The sequence below is a fragment of the Nicotiana sylvestris genome, chromosome 1 (genome assembly GCF_000393655.2).
Source record: "Nicotiana sylvestris chromosome 1, ASM39365v2, whole genome shotgun sequence".
Taxonomy (NCBI): Eukaryota; Viridiplantae; Streptophyta; class Magnoliopsida; order Solanales; family Solanaceae; genus Nicotiana; species Nicotiana sylvestris.
This window is the reverse complement of record NC_091057.1, coordinates 135,065,664-135,082,417: the sequence shown is the minus strand read 5'-3', so window position 1 is coordinate 135,082,417 and position 16,754 is coordinate 135,065,664. Positions and strand designations below refer to the sequence as shown.

Below are 16,754 nucleotides of genomic sequence, written 5' to 3'. Positions count from 1 at the left end.
CACACACCTTTTATTGTCTTTTTAGAAACACTACTATTGCTCATTTATTTATTTATTTGACCTCCAATTAGATAAAGTTATTTCTTCTGTAATTCTTTTGAATTATTAATACCACTAAAGTCCAAACTATCATAATAATACTTCTCTTAATGCTCTTTTTTATTTTAGTGCAAACCAACACAAGTTGAAAACAAGTGTACCTAGCATCTTAATAATAAATACTTATCTTAATGTTTTTTTCTTTTCCCATTTACACAATTGATAGTTGCAAATTAAAGATCATCTATAGATATAATAGTATATATACGAATTATTTTTTATTCATAATTAAACAATATATAAATTTTTATTTATCGTTATCAAAATATACCTGAAATAATATCCCAAAGAATTACATGTATTTGGCATAATTTTGTTATTAAAATTACATTAGGGGGTGGTATTATAATTTATTAGTATGAATATGTCACGTACATTGGTAATATCTCATAGCAAATCAATAGCGATTCATATCAAATGTATATGTTAATTAAGTATTGTAAAAATAAATTTAAGCATATACTTACAATGAAATTATTATAAATATTTTAGTTTATTTCTCTATTTCTATTTTATTTACATTTATAACTTAAAATAAAATTTCTTTTAAATCAAAATACATAAAAGGCTGGATCAACAGACCCGACCAAAAGTGCGCGTCCCACCCCACCTCCAACCCCCCACCCCACCCCACCCCGGTTCGTCCTTCATTTTTGGTTCATCTTCCTCAAAACTTAGCTTGGAAGTTGGAAGCTTCCAACTCGCTCCCAATTTAACACGACTCCATCATTACCGGAAATTTCATTTCACCGATCTCCGATCAAAAGATCCGGAATTTAATTCAATTTGGATCCAAACCCCGACTGATTATGATACACGCGTCTACAAACAAATTTCAATTTCAGATCTAAGTAGAAGAGGAATCAGTGATCTGTAGGCATTTTTATTGATTTCTGTGCAGAAACGTCAATGGCGTCGAGAAATAGAACGATATTGTTTAGGAAGTATAGAGATGCGTTGAGAAGTGTTCGGGTCCCTGCGGGTTCTTCGCCGTCCACGTCATCGGGTCATGGTAGTGGGCCGGTGATCGAATTGGCAACGACGTCGTTGCTCAATCCCAATAGATCCTATGCTCCTCTCAGTACAGAAGATCCCGGAACCTCCAGGTTTGCTCACTGGCCCTTGAATTTTCACTTATTGCCTCTGAATTTGTTCCCAAAATATTTATTTTGGTTAGTGACGTGTATCATAGTTATAAGTTTTGGGACTAATTGTGCTAGATCAAAATCTGGAAGTAACTTTAACGGATAGCATTGGGAACTTATTTGTTTAATCCCTGTTATTATGATATATATGCCGAGGAAAAGCTCTACTATTTGGTGATAGGGGATTGAACTAGTGGTGGCAAAATGGTTAAAAGAAAACGGTTAACCATCCATATTATCCCCTAAAAAATAGGCTGGATAATGAGCTTTTTAAAATGGATCAAATATCGATAAGAACGATATTATCCATTTAGCCAATGGATAACCAATAGGTTTAACTTTTACTTTTGTAAAGCCTCATATTGGGGGTTTCTCAAGTTTGGGAGACTAGAAATTCTAAAGTGATTATATTCAAGAAGTCATGGATAACCATATTATCCATATTATCCGCCGGTTAATCCCTTTTCTTATCCGTATTAAATATGGATCGGGTCGGATAATTTATCAGCTTTTTCATTGCCTGTTTTCGACCCGAACCATATCCGTTCCGATCCGACCCGCCCGTTTGCCGCTCCTAGATTGAAGTGCTAGGCATTACTAAGTCCTAGTTGCTAACTTTTCTTGTTACAAATTGTGTAAGTTTAATTGTTTAATCATGTCTCAAAATTCTTGTTCCTATAAGAGTTTATTGAAGTGAAGAGTGCACTGTTGCTTTATGATACATTCAAAGGAAGTTTTGCTTAATCAGCTATTTGTGAAGGAGGATAATTGGTGGAGCTTACTCAGATGAAGTTCTGATAATTAACTCGATCTGCACTCAATGTGGTGCAACTGCAATAGGAAAATTATCACCGTCGTCCATGAAAATTCATCTCTACATTGGAGGACACTCATGCCGCTAAAAACAAAAGATAAAGAAACATTCAAGAAAAACATGTTGCGCACATACTTGAGAATCCTATGAAGTCCAACTTTTTTCTCTTTGGCTTTACCACACTCTTTTGACCTCCATTAACACCCCCGGCATCATGTATTGAGACAGAAGGAGCACCTGGATCATTAGAATTCCTCGTCGATAGTTCTAAGGAGCAAATGGCACTTTGAACTTGCTATCGCTTTCTGGTTGGAGTTGGATTTGCAAGAGTAAAGAAAGTTTATCTATGTCTAAAGCATAGTGCAGAATTTTTGGTGAAAAGAGAAACATAGAGAAAGTATGGAGCTTATAACAACAGGAACAACTGCAAAGATTTGAAGAGGGATACCTAGTCACTATTTAAAATATAAACTTTTGATGAAGCCTTATCATTTGTCATATTATAAACTTTGAAAAGAAATTCTTCTCATTTAAATCTTCTTTGAACTGTTTCCTATAGCAGCTTCCTTAAATGTTCATATATTTTCTCTTTATATACTTCCTACATCTTTTTGAGCAAGTATATACTTCCTAGATTTTATGGATGTCCTTAATAGTTCCCCCTACTCTGGATCTCACGCTGTTTCCCTGCTGCAGTAATGGTCCAGTTACAGTAGGTCTACCGCCAGCGTGGGTGGATGTGTCGGAAGAAATCACGGGTAATGTGCAACGGGTCCGAACAAAGATGGCTGAGCTAGCCAAAGCTCATGCTAAAGCGTTAATGCCATCATTTGGAGATGGTAAGGAAGATCAGCGTCGTATTGAGGCTCTTACCCATGAAATAACTGGTCTTCTCAAAAGATCTGAAAAGAAATTGCAAAGACTTTCTGCAGCTGGTCCTTCTGAGGATTCAAATGTTAGGAAAAATGTACAGGTGTGCCTTCACAACCATTAAACCATTGTTATCTTCTAATTTGGATTTTAACTTTAAACTGAACTTATTGTTTCCTTTGTTGAAGTAGTTTGTAAAATAACAAATTCTTCTTTTGGCTCTGCTGAAAGACTACCATATCCTGTTGCATCTCTCCATTCACACCTTGTTAGATGATGTTTTTTTTTTGTTTTGTTAACCTCTTCCAAACTTTCACACTTGGAGAATGGGGATGGGGTATATGGCATAGACAGAGGGAGGGTATGTCAGAGGGGCCAGCCTCCCCCCCCCCCACAATTTTCTGGCAGAACCATTATTTAATATTATTAAAGCTTGATGTGACATCTTTTCCGCAACTTCCTTACTTCTTACATTCAAATTATTATATTAAATGTTTTCCTACCAAACGCAACATAATTATATATTCAATTTTTTTGAACTGGGATTATGTATTCATGCCAATATTTTACTCTTAAACTTACGGCCACATTGGTTTACTTGATTCGGGAAGAGGGAGTGACATCGAAACTTCACAAAGAAATGTGATGTGTTCTACTTTTATGAACTTCATAAGGGCAGGGCTGTTTAGGTGTCTTTCAATGTTCTATTCCAGTTCATTAGTAACGAATGTTTGTTTAAACTACATTTTTTACTTGATTTTCAATATTCTGATTGAAACAATTGCATTCTGTATTTGTGCTTACAATGTGATATTCCTATGACAGCGCTCTCTTGCTACAGATCTTCAAAGCCTTTCAATGGAGCTTCGCAAAAAACAATCTACTTATTTGAAGCGGCTCCAGCAGCAGAAAGAGGTGTGTACACGTTGTTTTTGGCCTGAGCCACAATCTGTTAGCAGTAGGTATTAGCAGGAGAAAGTCTTATTTGGAGTTGAGATTGCATGGATCAAAATTCTATATTATAACATCCCACGTACTGCAATTATGTTATCTAGAGTATATTAGCTAAACTGTTGATTCTGCCTATACTCTTATTTTATGGATGGTTGATCAGCATGCTGCCTGTGTTTCTAGGATGGTTTTCTCCTTTGCATTCCTGAAATATATCCTTGCAAGCTTTCTTTAAATGTTGCCTTTTCATGTAGGGTCCAGATGGAGTTGACTTGGAAATGAACTTAAATGGGAGCCATTCTCGAAGGGATGATAATGATTTGGATGACTTGGTATGCAACTTGTATTATATATATAAATTTGATTTCTTACTTCTCTTGGGGATCATCTCCTGCAAATGTAATCAGGAAGATGTGGATCTAATGGTCTGATAACTTCGTTGTGCTAATATCAATGATTGATCGGCAAAGTAAAACAGAGCATCACCAATAAAATGCACTATGCGCTCTATATGAATGAGAATTAGGCAACTATTTATGTTATGTTGGAAGTGATCAGACATGAGTTGATTAATTCTGATACCAGCTGAAGCAGTATCGTGGGGACTGAATGTTCCCGGTACTATCTCAGGTGAACGCTTAAGGTGTAAAGAAAGAACATTAATTGTTGTTTTAACATCAGTTACTTGTGGCAATAGAGCCTAATCTTTTATGATATTTGTTTGATTGGCTTCTCTCATTTTGGAACTCTCGTTATTTCGTATGGCTGTGGCTGGAGGGTCGTTGGGGTTTTACATCCTTAAAATTTGTTGCTTCCTTTGAAGAATGGTTTTAGGAGATACCTTGGAGAGTTTTTCTCACGAGAAAACTGTGACTGCACTAAATGTCTTTCCAGGGATTTAATGAGCATCAGATGGCCAAGCTCAAGAAAAGCGAGGCATTCACAGTCGAAAGAGAGAGAGAAATACAGCAGGTGATATTGGTTGCTGCTTCTCAGTGGTTATCTGAAATGTGCATGTCATTGTTTTCTAACTTAGCCTTCATGTGCTTATATGGTAGGTTGTTGAATCGGTCAATGAACTTGCCCAAATTATGAAAGATCTGTCAGTTCTGGTGATAGACCAGGTTTGAACTGACAACACCTTTTTCATATTCACCAAGTTGTGCTTCAGCACAGGTTATTGGTGTACTTAACTAATGTCTATATACAGGGTACTATCGTAGATAGGATAGACTACAACGTTCAAAATGTTGCATCAACAGTTGAGGAAGGTCTTAAACAACTGCAAAAGGTCTCACTGTGGTTTCTCCTTTGCATCCTTCTAATTCGTAGATTGTCCAGCTTTACTGTCTGATTTGTGATTTCATTTAATGTTTTCTTGATTAGGGCAGTAATTTCATGTAATGTTATGTTGGGCTTGATTGGATTGCAGGCTGAACGATCTCAGAAACAAGGTGGAATGGTCATGTGTGCCACAGCTCTAGTAATCATGTGCTTCATAATGCTGGTCCTCCTAATTTTGAAGGAGATATTATTCTGATTCATGAAAATATTTTCTACAAACTTTGCATAATGTTGTATTCACAATACTACATAATGAAGGCACGCTGACACATTTGTGACAAGTGGAAGAATGAGGTGAGCTAGCCCATATCATTTTTGTGCTAGTGCCTTTAATTTTTCTGTATTTGTTAGTGGTAAGGTTTGTATACTCGAGAAATCAATAGACCTCCAGGGATCCTGTATAGAGCATTTATCGTTAGAGAGCATAATACTATTCTTTACCCTAGGAAAATTTTGATGTCTTTTGGACATTATATGCCTGGCAATATATCGTGTTCTATATCTGCGGCCATACATTTTTAGATGAACCCCTGCAGATTGGTTTTGCATCTGTTATGTTCATTTTTAGTTGTTCTAATGAAAGCAAATTTGCATCTTTTATGTTCACTTTTAGTTGTTCTACTGAAACAGCACCCCCACCCCCACCCACCCACCCCCCCCAAAAAAAAAGTAAAAGAAAAAAACAAGGTCCCATAGCTCAAATGGTTAGAGCACCACGTTTACAGTTAGACCAACTATAAAAATTGTATATTCGCCCTGACGGATGGTAATACAGATTGTATTCTTTTCCATTTGAATAATTGACTGCGATGACGTGATATGTTCAAAGATTTTAGTCTTGAGTCCTTTATTTTCCACTCGTGGGAAGTAATAAAGAACATCAATAGAGGATATTGTAATTTCCTGTGAAGATCTCTCTTCATACTAGAAAAAGTTGCTCAGACAATGTCGCTTTTTCACCTCACAATAATCATCAACATTGGCTCTGGATCCAATTGAAACAACAAAGGAGTGAAGAGAGTGGAAAATGAGGTGATTATAGCGCATTTCAGTGTCTAAGTGAGTTCCATAAGGTATAACCAATTCCAAGCTCATATTAAAGAATGTTGCATATGTTGAAAAACAGCGCAAAATAGTTTGTCTATGAAGAATACTCTGAATATGAAGACCAAAGTTGGTATATAAAATTCATGCTGTCGAAATCAATTAGTCTGTATTGAAGTTTAGTTGATTCAGTGAAGAAAACCATTTCGCAGCTGCAAATAACACTGGAATTTTCAAATTCTTGAGTAAAGAAAGAGAATATTAATACAAGAGTGCAAAGATCAATGCAAAGGCTGATAAGCAACCTTCTTCAGCTACTCTATCACTTGTATACAGAAATAACTTGCCTAGAAAGAATTTGTTACAGCTGACTATTTGGATAATCAAAGTATGGTTTCTATGTTAAGCCGGTACTTTTTCTTCTTTGAACCTGAATGCAATTTGAAAAAATATCCAGATTAGAACTTCCGAAGTAGTAACATTTTTTCAAAGAAAGACCAATTTAGACAAGTAGAAAGACCTAAAGAGATGCTACGAATTTTTCACAAGAACTACAGAAACTGTCTATAGTCCAAGATTAATATAGAGACTATAGACAAAGGCCTTTATGAGTAAGCAAAAACTTTAGTGGGAGTGAGAGTGAAGGATTCATTTTCGCTTCTCGAGTCATAGAGGTCAGATCTCAAAAAAAAAAAAAAAAGGGGGGCTGTGTACCGGCGTGATAGAAGATATATTACAGACCAAATACTAACATCAGAGGCTCTCGTAGCTCAGTTGGTTAGAGCACCCGTTTAGTAAGCGGGAGGTCTTGAGTTCGACTCTCAACGAGAGCAATATCTCTATATTTTTTTTCCGTGTTTGTGTTCTGGTGAAAACTGACGGTCCAGTTATTCAGACAAAAAAAAAAATTGTTACACGACCCAACGTGATGGCATAATACATTCAAATATTGTTAGTCCTAGATTTTTTTTTTCCACTCTTCGGAATTAATAAACGAACAACGATTATGGATATCATAATTTACTCAGAAGATCTCTCCGTCATAGAAAAAGTTGCCCCAACGATGTGGTTTTTTCATCTCACAATCATCATCAGCGTTGGTCCTGAACTCCAATTGAAGCAACGGAGTGAAGAGAGTCAAAAGTGAGATGATTTTAGTGCATTTCGATCTCTATTTGAGTTCCTTACGGGTCGTTTGGTACGCGGACAAAATAGTACCGGGATTATAATCCGAGTACTAATTCATACCTAACTTAGTCATATGAAAGACAAAGAAATCCATTTGACAGCTGCAAATGAAACATGATTTTTCAAATTCCTGAGTAGGGAAAGAGAAGTTAAATACAAGAATGGCAAAGATCAATGCCAAGGCTCATAAACAACAGTTGATTATGACCAGCCTATTTAATGGAAGAATGAGCTAATTCTATGACTTGTTTACAGCAATAACTTCCCTAAAAAGAATCTGACAGCTGACTACTTGGACTACCTGAATATGGTTTCTATGTTTCCCTAGTATTCTTCTTCTTCTTCGAGCTGCCTACTTCTGATGGCCAAAAGGAATGCCCTTCAATAAGAGAAGGGATTGTCAACTTCAGGTCAAAAGTCAGCCGTTGAAAAACTGCTGATAACATGTGCACATCCACCATGGCTCTATGAGCAGAACCAGCTAATGGGATCCCATAGTGTTGACCTAGAGCTTGCAACGAGACTTTTGGAGGAACCTTTGCGCCTAATTGGAAAGCGAAAGTAAAAACATCAAGATAAGAACTTCCAAAGCAATCGGAATTTTTGAAACAGACACAAATTTAGACAAAGTAGAAAGACCTCCGGACTTCATGACTTCACGTGCCAAAGGAAGAGTATCAACGAACAACCAATTTGGGGGAATATCAAAAGAGCATCTACTGAATTCCTTAATTAGAAAAGGAACATCAAAACCGCGAGCGTTATGCGCCACCAACACCACACATCCACCAGGTTTCTGGCGGCTTCCTACATACCGCAATAAGATGGGAATGAGGTCCCCCATCCTGAAAATGAAAAGCAGAGTATGAGAGCAAAATAACTCCAACCTCAGGATTAAGATATACTAACAGATAAAAATATATTGTTCTTATATAAAAGAATATCACAAGCTCCTCTGCTAACCAGCCAAAGATGGATATTTTATACGTGCATTATAAGAAGAAACATATTCCCAAACAAGGGTAAAGGGAACATATAGTCTCTATTCACAACATAGACAGGCCATTCAATGTGTGTGTGAATAGTTGAGTCCTGCTATACCACTTGACTTTCTTGGCTCTTGTATAATTCAGTCAAAAGATGGTTCTGCATGTACATCTCCAAGGAGAGAACATAACTTTTATTTGAGACTTCGAATTTGCTAGGTCTTATGACCAGAATTCCGTAAAAAGAAAATTAATTCCACGACTTAGCTATTCATGATTGAAGTTGCACAACCAGGTATTGTTTAATTTCGATGATATGATTTAAGCCAGGATTGTTCATCAGAGTAAAGAGACACTATATGATGCATAACAAGGCAAGGAAGAAAGGATATACACCACAGATCTATGTTGCGCAGACTCTCCAAAATGTAGCCGCACCCGTGTCGGATCCTTCAAAAATGCACTACTTTTGGAGGATCCGACACATATCAGGTCACATTTTCGGAGAGTCCGAGCAACATAGCCACAGATTCAAACAATACATATGAGGTGATATACCGGTATGGCAGAACATGGTGTGAGCTATTACCTTACTTCAATACCACTATCATAAAAAGAGTCATAGAGTAGCCTATTCTAGATAGAAGTAAATTGATATTTTCCAGCGTGCTACTCTACTTTTATTCAGCCAAAGGCTGTTTTAATTCTCACGACACTAAGTCTAGTACATTTATAAGTTTGTCTGATAATTAGTAAATTATCGGCATATACACCCATGATTAAGAGCAGGGAAAATATGCAAGTACATAATCTCATCTAGAGAGTAATTCACCAAGGTATGCACTAATCTGTCAGATAGTTCACTTCTCAAATAAAGGTCTTTTCCTTAGCACTGGAAATTAAATAATGCATTATGACATACAAGCCCACCCATTAAGCCAATAGCACAACACATTAGGAGAGTGAACCCGAATTATACATGTAATGAACAGATGTTGACAAGAAGTATGCTTCCAAGAGAACTCTTACTTAGACAAGTTGTAAATCCCATATAGGATTATGTGAAGAAAAGTCAAGAAACAATGAGATAGAGGAAGCATGTGAAACAACCCAGCAATATTTATCACAAATTACCTGGGGACATCAGGTCGATTGACCATACCAGTAGTAATTCCATGGATATATGAATTTGGAACACTACATCCAGGATTGACTAATGTCTGGAATGTGCTGTTTTCACCCCCATGAAGATCCCGCAATGCAATCTCGATAATTCTTTCATGTTCTCTACTAAACCCAGTAGTCTCAATATCAAAAATGATAAAAGTCATAAGTTTGGCCAAATCTTTGTTTTCAGCAATTATCTGTCGAATATCAACATATTTAGTACATCCTATTTCAGTTACTTCTGAATTATATATGTCTACTTTAGAAGTTGTTGTTTCATCTAATATTTCATGCCTGATAGTTGTTTTTCTGCTAAAAGCAGCCTTGTTTTTCCCTTGGGCTTTTGTAGTTAGGGTCTGTCTATTCTCAGTACTATTATATCTACCATCCAGCCCATGTTTATCAGAGGCAAGAACCTTGGAGCTAATGCTTCCCCTATTGATCCTACTTATATGGTGAAAACTTTGCCACCATGAGTTAGTCAGGGTATGAACACTACATCGAGGAAACTGTGAAAGCGAGAAGCACATTGCAGCTCTTCTCATCTAAATCCAATAATCGCTTTACAGGAGAGCTCAAACTGATGAAGTAAGAAGATATGTTTAACCTGCAGATAAAAGTAATCAACTATAAGGCGGTGGGAAACCATTACATGAAAAGGTCTTCTCTAAATCAAGAAATTCCTAAAAAAAATAATAATAAGCCTTAGGGATCCCCACAGCAAGCATGAGACGATATCACAGTATACAGCACTATGTTTTAGCATCTTGATGCTAACATACAGCATCATGTTAACCGCGACAATTACCGTGATTCACTGTTTCACAATAACGTTCTCTAGCTCTATTAACTGTGCAAACCTTGATAAGGATAATATTCTAACTCAAAACCAAATTGCCATTTTGGAATGATAGACGGTTTCGGTTTAAAACCAAATTTCATTCCCCAAAACTAGGAAACTAGTATTATAACTCAGCCTAGAGACTCTTTTAAACATATCTTCTTCAGGCTACTGAAAAGCAAAACTTGAGTTACACCTTCTAAGTGTTTCCATATGAAAGAATCTATTTTAAAAAAGAAAAGTATTCATAATTGTATACGCAATAAAGGAAGTTGTTGCCTGGAAAAGACCTGATGAACTAAAAAATATACCATTTTGGAAAGTTTTTTTATGCATTATAGCCACCACGAAAGATAACACATTGCTAATTAGACTATCCAGAAACTCAAACTAGGTTTAGTTAATCCAAACGGGAAACAAAAAGGAAGCGTTTAACTAACTCTCCAACAATCATTACCTAAATTAGGTCAATCCAAAGCATTCAAATTTAATAAAAGAGACACTTTTTATCAAAAACCATAAATGCTGAAATGAAAATGCTTAAAAGTTCTTAGCTTTAAAGCATTTGATGTCAACCCAAAGCATTCAAATCTTAAAGAGACAACTTTGAGCACAAACCATTACAGCTAAACTGAAAATGTTAAGAAGTTTTTAACTTCATTGAATATCTAAGGAATTCATCAATCAGAATATTCGATGAGCAAAATCACATTCTAATTAAGCTCAAAAAGTAAAATTCACCTAACAAACTTAAGAGAAAAAGAAGGTAAAAACTCGTCATTTCACAAGAAAATTGCAATTCAAGATAGACCCATTTCCAGAAAAGTTGAGAGAAAATTGAAAATTGAAAACTAAAAAGAAAAACATGATAGTGGAGAAGATAGGAAAAAGACATACCTAGTACTGATTCAAAGAACAAAACACGAGCATTTACTCACAAGCTTATTGATTTGACTATGCATATGTTTTCAGATACACAATATATAGGATAGGTTGAAAAAGGGATTAGTTAAAGAGAAATGGGAGGAAACTGTAACAAGTAGAAGGGAATAACGTGTGTTTGGAGTGAAGTTAAAATGAAGAGAGGAGGGGGCAAGCACCATAAAGTGCGGATCCTCAAGCTCCGATCCATGGCTTCCGGGCCCACTTTTCCATATGAAGATTCAGATATTTTTTGGAGGATGAGGACGTGCGGCGTCGGCGTTTCTGTTGTAAATTTTTTGTCTTTAAATTATTATCTGAAAGTTAGTAGTTCGGATCTAAAAAATTTTAGTATTCGATATTTCAATTGTATTTGTATATATACCAAAGTTCCATATTTCTTGTTTGCTCCTTTGCAAATTGCAAGTACGAAGAATTCCACAAAAACAAAAATTACACGAAAGTAACTACAAAATGGTAACAAGTTTGATTTGGGCAGAGAATTGATAACTTGGGTTGGCCAGCAGGATGGCTTACTTAAATAATTCAGTATACCAAAGTATGGAAAGTTTAATACCGAGAATCGTATGAGAACCGATTTTAAAAAATTATATCGAAATACTGAATTAATTCGGTCCGATCCGATTTTTTTCGGTTTTTCGAATTTTATGTCCACCCTATATAAAATCATAATTTAAAATCTTATTTGAAGATTTAGAAGCTGCCTGAAAAATAATAGAAGCTGAATTTTTTTGTCAATTCCTAAATTTTAAAAATATTTCAAAGAGTAATGATCAAACTTTAATTTAAGGGAAATTGAACTTCGAAAGTATAATGCAAAATAATTGACAGATGGAGTGACTGCTCTCTCTATCCAACCGAATGTGATATGAATTACGAAGTTTATAGTATTACTAGCTTTTTTCATCGGATATCCCTGAAGGTACCTTTGGAATATTATTTTGACTGTTGTGATACTTTGATAACAATTCCAAATATTTTAATAAAGTGTTAAAAATAGTTTGATGTAGAAAATAACATCTCAAAAATTGAAATTGAATAGTTCGATGTATTAAATTCATCAATTTCGTGAAAATCATACATATTATTACTCCCTCTGGTCCAAAATAAGTGATTTTTTTGCTTTTTTCTTGTGGTCCAAAATAAAAGATTTTTTCAGATTTCAATAATGAATTAATTATTTTTTTCCTACATTGTCCTTTGAGTAATTAGTGTTGTAGTAGTATGTGTTAGGAGTGTTTATGTGAAGAGATAGTAAAGGTTAATATAGTAAATTTCATTGCTAATTAATATTAAAAGGTGAATTTCTTAATATGTGTGAAAACAACAAAAAAATACTTATTTTGGACCGAAGGAAATATTAATAATAAAATGAATAAGTATTTAATCAATGTAGAAGGTAACTAAACAGTTAACATGGACATGGACAAGGATAGTAATTGCCTATCACGCCATCAGCAAAGCATGTTTAATTTTATTTATTGACAGTTAAAAAGATTATTTTAATATTAACTACACAGCAATTATGAGAAGACATTATAGAATATCTTGATTTCACGTGATATCCATATCAAAACATGGTTAATTATATTTTATATACATACCTACACCAAATAAGAACATAATCTATTTAAAAGACATTATAACCTCACTTATTAAAAGTTTTCTTTGAATACTTAGTAGGCGTTTGGAAATGAAAATTGTAACTTTTGAAAAAAAGTAGTATTTGGAGTTAAATTGAAAAATGATATTTGAAATTTGAAACTATATTTGGACATGCATTTCACTTGAAAAAATATTGTAGTTTTGTGAGTCAGAAAAAAATCCTGAAATATTTGAAAAAGTTCAGAAACTTGTAAAATTTAATGGACAAACATATTTTTTTAAAAAAGATTTTTTTAATGGGTAAACGGGGCCTTAATCAAGAAATCTGAAACCAAAATTTAACTTATGGGTGTACAAAGAAAACCGACAAACCGTCCAAACTGATAATCCGAATAAAACTGAGAAAAAAATCCGACTATGATTTGGTGTTGGAATAAAAAAAAACGACCATAATTGGTTTAGTTTGGTTTTAACTAAAAAAAGTCAAACTGAAACCAAACCAACCCGACATTATATGTATAGAAGTTTTTAATATATTTAATACATAAAATATTTATTGTAGTGTAGTTTATAAATATTTCTTAAACTTTTTCATAATTTTATCTTAACGTATTATTTCAAGCTTGAACTTATAATTTTTGAATTCTACAATAAGTTTTATAGTCCATAAATTTTAGTAACTCAAATAAATTTCAAAATCAAAACCAAATCAATATTAATGCTAATAAAAGACGTTCAATTAAATTATAGTAGGAATGACAATAGTGTTGGATATTTATTTTTTTTTAAAGTTTTTTCATGGTTTAAATAAAATACAAAAAAAAATTATAGTGTTTAATCATGTAAAAATAGTGTTTGTGCTTGTTAGTCGTACTTATTTTAGCAACTTAATAATTTTAGATTATATTTTTATTATGACTTATTAATTATATTTGTTTTATGTTTATTATATTAATTGTTGAATATTTAGTACAATGCCATAACTGATCTCATATTTTATGTTATTTTCCTGAAAAACATCTTATATAGTTATGTCTTACTAGGATCAAAGAAATATTTGGGGCACAAATTCTATGTTTTGTGCTATGAAGACTTTATGAAAAAAAAACGAAATCACCCGAAAATTCGAAAAACATGAGAAAATCGAGATTTAAAAATTCAACTTTTATTGGTTTGGTTTGGTCTTCAGATTTAATAACTCAACACAATGGAGGATTTGCAACTATACCCGCTTTTTGGGTCACGTTTTAACTTGTATCCCCTTTGCAAAAAAAAAATACAAGCGTACCCACTTTTTCGCAAAACTTCAGCATTCTAGTAGACGGGCCTGAAGTAGCAAAGGCAATACGATGAAGTTTTTTTGTCCTATATAAGATGCTGAAGTTATTTAGTTCATTTGTAAAAACTTCAGCACTAAAATAGCTGAAGTTTTTTTTTGTCCTGGATTCATTAGTTTTGTGATAAAGTTTTTTTAAAAACTTCAGCAGAAGATACTGAAGTTATTTAGTTCATTTATAAAAACTTCAACACTAAATAAACTGAAGTTTTTTTCTCCTGGATAAGCTTTTTCAAAAACTTCAGCAGAAGATGCTGAAGTTATTTAGTTCATTTGTAAAAACTTCAGCACTATATAAGCTGAAGTTTTTGAAAAAGCTTTCTAACATACTAGATAAATAATCACCTTATTCTTTCATATGTATTACTACTATAAAATAATCAGATTGCCAACAGTATCTAAATCATAAATTTTGGAAACAATAAACGTGAAAAGAACAGAATTATGTGGAAATATTCACAAATTATTGTCTACTAACTTAAGTAATTATTTATAATTTATTTTTAAATAATCTGATAAACATACTTATGGCAATCATCTCATGAACTGAAGTTTCATAGCAGCACCAATAGTAGCAGAAGAAAGAAGAAGAAGAAAACGAAGGAGGAGAAAGGGAGCTGAAATTGTTTAAAAAGTGGGTACAAGTTAAAACTTTAAAAAAAAATAGATATATGTTAAATGGGAGCGACCAAATAGGGTACCCCGTACAATTTTTATCAACACAATTGATTTAGTTTGGTAATTGAGAAATTCAAACTAACCCGACCTATATACACCCTAGTTAATATAACTGTTCACATTGATAGTTATACTCAAATTATTATCACGCAAAGTTTATATGTACAACTCTCGTGGACATAAAAGATACTTATTTCGAATACGTGATTTAAGCAATACTCTATACTACTCTCTGGTCATAATTAAAGTTTGGGAAAAAAAAAAGTTTTCAGCTTGCAATTTATTATTTGCATAATTAAATCTCTTAATTCCATCGTATATGTTGTGACATGCCAAAAAGATGAAGAGCAGTGGTCATTCAAAGACTTGACGTCCCGATTACGCCCCGATGGCATTTGTTCGGGGCACGAAATTAGAAGCAAGTTAGAGAAAAGCTGAAGCAATCACATGGCAAAATGATCAGGCATTTGGCTGACTTCTAGTCTCTTTGGCCAAACTTTTTTTTTGTCAAAAGCATATTTATTAAAAATTAAGGTATTTAGCCAAGTTTTTAAAAGGAAAGAAATTGCTTTTGAGGAAAAGCAATTTTGGAGATGTAGAAAAAATAACTTATCTCCAAAAGCACTTTTTTGAGAAGCACTTTTGAGAAAAATACACTTAGAATCAGTTTTTAAAAGCGTGGCCAAACACTAATTGCTACTCATAAGTATTTTTCAAACTAATTAGCCAAACACAAACTGCTTCTCACCAAAAGTCCTTTTGAGAAAAGCACTTTTGAAAAAAAGCACTTCTCAAAATAAACTGATTTTTGCAGTTTGGCCAACCGGGCTATTCTACTCCTCATTTACGAATCTTTTTTACTAATAACACTAACCTCATTTGTTTTCTTTTAAGATTAAGACATTTGAATCTGAATACGCATCTGAATATCAAGATGTGTATTACATCTGAATCTGAATGCACATCTGAATATATTAAGATGTGTATTAAGATCTAAATACTAAATAATTAAGACTGTTTGATTTTTAACATCAGAATGTATAAAATTTATCTTTATTTGAAAATTAATAAACATAAAATTTAAATGAAATACTAATTAATCTAATATTCTATCAATAAAATATATAATTTTTTAAAATATGATAGTTGTTGGTGGTGATGGCTAACGGGTGAATGCCGATTAGAGGCGGTGGTTGGTGGTAGTTTTGGTTGATGATGGTGGTTTATGCTAGTAACTAGTAGTGATTGGTAGTGGTGGCGATTATGATTGAGGATTGTGATGGTGATAGTTAATAATAGCGGGTTGGTGGTAGTAGTTGTGACTGAGAAAGGGGGTGGGTGGGTGGTGGTAGGATATAATGATGGGCAGTGCCGGCTGTGGTTGTTGATAGTGATGGGGTGGCCAGTTGTGGTAGTTGAGGTGGATGAGTGTTGATTGTGGGTAGAATGATGGTGGTCGGAGTGGTGGGGATAGTGGGTGGCGATGGTCAATAATGGTGGCGGTTATGATTGAGGATGATGGTGGTGTGATGAAGGTGGTGGTGGAGGAGGAGGTGGTGGTGGTTGAGTATGGTGCTGGTGGCCGCATGGTGGTAGTTGATAATGGTAGGCGATGACAGCAGTTAATAATGAATATGTGATAGCATCTTAATGAAATTAAGTCTCTGTTATTTATACTATATTAAAAGCACGAAGGCCCTTAGCGAAATGTCGTTCGCCTTTTTTACCCTCTAAAGATAGAGTT

The 16,754-nt window shown here is 34.2% G+C and overlaps 2 protein-coding genes and 1 non-coding gene across 4 annotated transcripts; 2 read left to right on the top strand and 1 right to left on the bottom strand.

The window, feature by feature from the left end:
• Positions 1 to 775: 775 nt before the first annotated feature.
• LOC104212290 (syntaxin-43-like) lies at positions 776 to 5,750 on the top strand. The gene is made up of 8 exons (XM_009761512.2): positions 776 to 1,205; positions 2,755 to 3,031; positions 3,754 to 3,843; positions 4,134 to 4,211; positions 4,774 to 4,851; positions 4,938 to 5,003; positions 5,090 to 5,170; positions 5,312 to 5,750. Exons 1-8 carry the CDS (start codon positions 1,009 to 1,011, stop codon positions 5,417 to 5,419), a joined length of 975 nt encoding a protein of 324 aa, XP_009759814.1. The 5' UTR covers positions 776 to 1,008; the 3' UTR covers positions 5,420 to 5,750.
• A 1,276-nt stretch (positions 5,751 to 7,026) lies between these two features.
• On the top strand, positions 7,027 to 7,100 carry TRNAT-AGU (transfer RNA threonine (anticodon AGU)). Its single transcript has one exon. It is a non-coding gene; the product is annotated as a tRNA-Thr (tRNA).
• Positions 7,101 to 7,561: 461 nt separating this feature from the next.
• On the bottom strand, positions 7,562 to 11,657 carry LOC104212291 (exonuclease DPD1, chloroplastic/mitochondrial). Of its 2 annotated transcripts, none has more exons than XM_009761513.2 (4): positions 11,347 to 11,657; positions 9,576 to 10,215; positions 8,095 to 8,300; positions 7,562 to 7,999 (listed from the first exon to the last, which is right to left on the bottom strand). In XM_009761513.2, the coding sequence occupies exons 2-4, from the start codon at positions 10,151 to 10,153 to the stop codon at positions 7,770 to 7,772; spliced, it is 1,014 nt and encodes a 337-aa protein (XP_009759815.1). In that variant the 5' UTR covers positions 10,154 to 10,215; positions 11,347 to 11,657; the 3' UTR covers positions 7,562 to 7,769. The 2 variants fall into 2 exon arrangements, with proteins under 2 accessions (XP_009759815.1, XP_070024286.1); XM_070168185.1 differs by having other exon boundaries at positions 11,550 to 11,656.
• Positions 11,658 to 16,754: the final 5,097 nt, after the last annotated feature.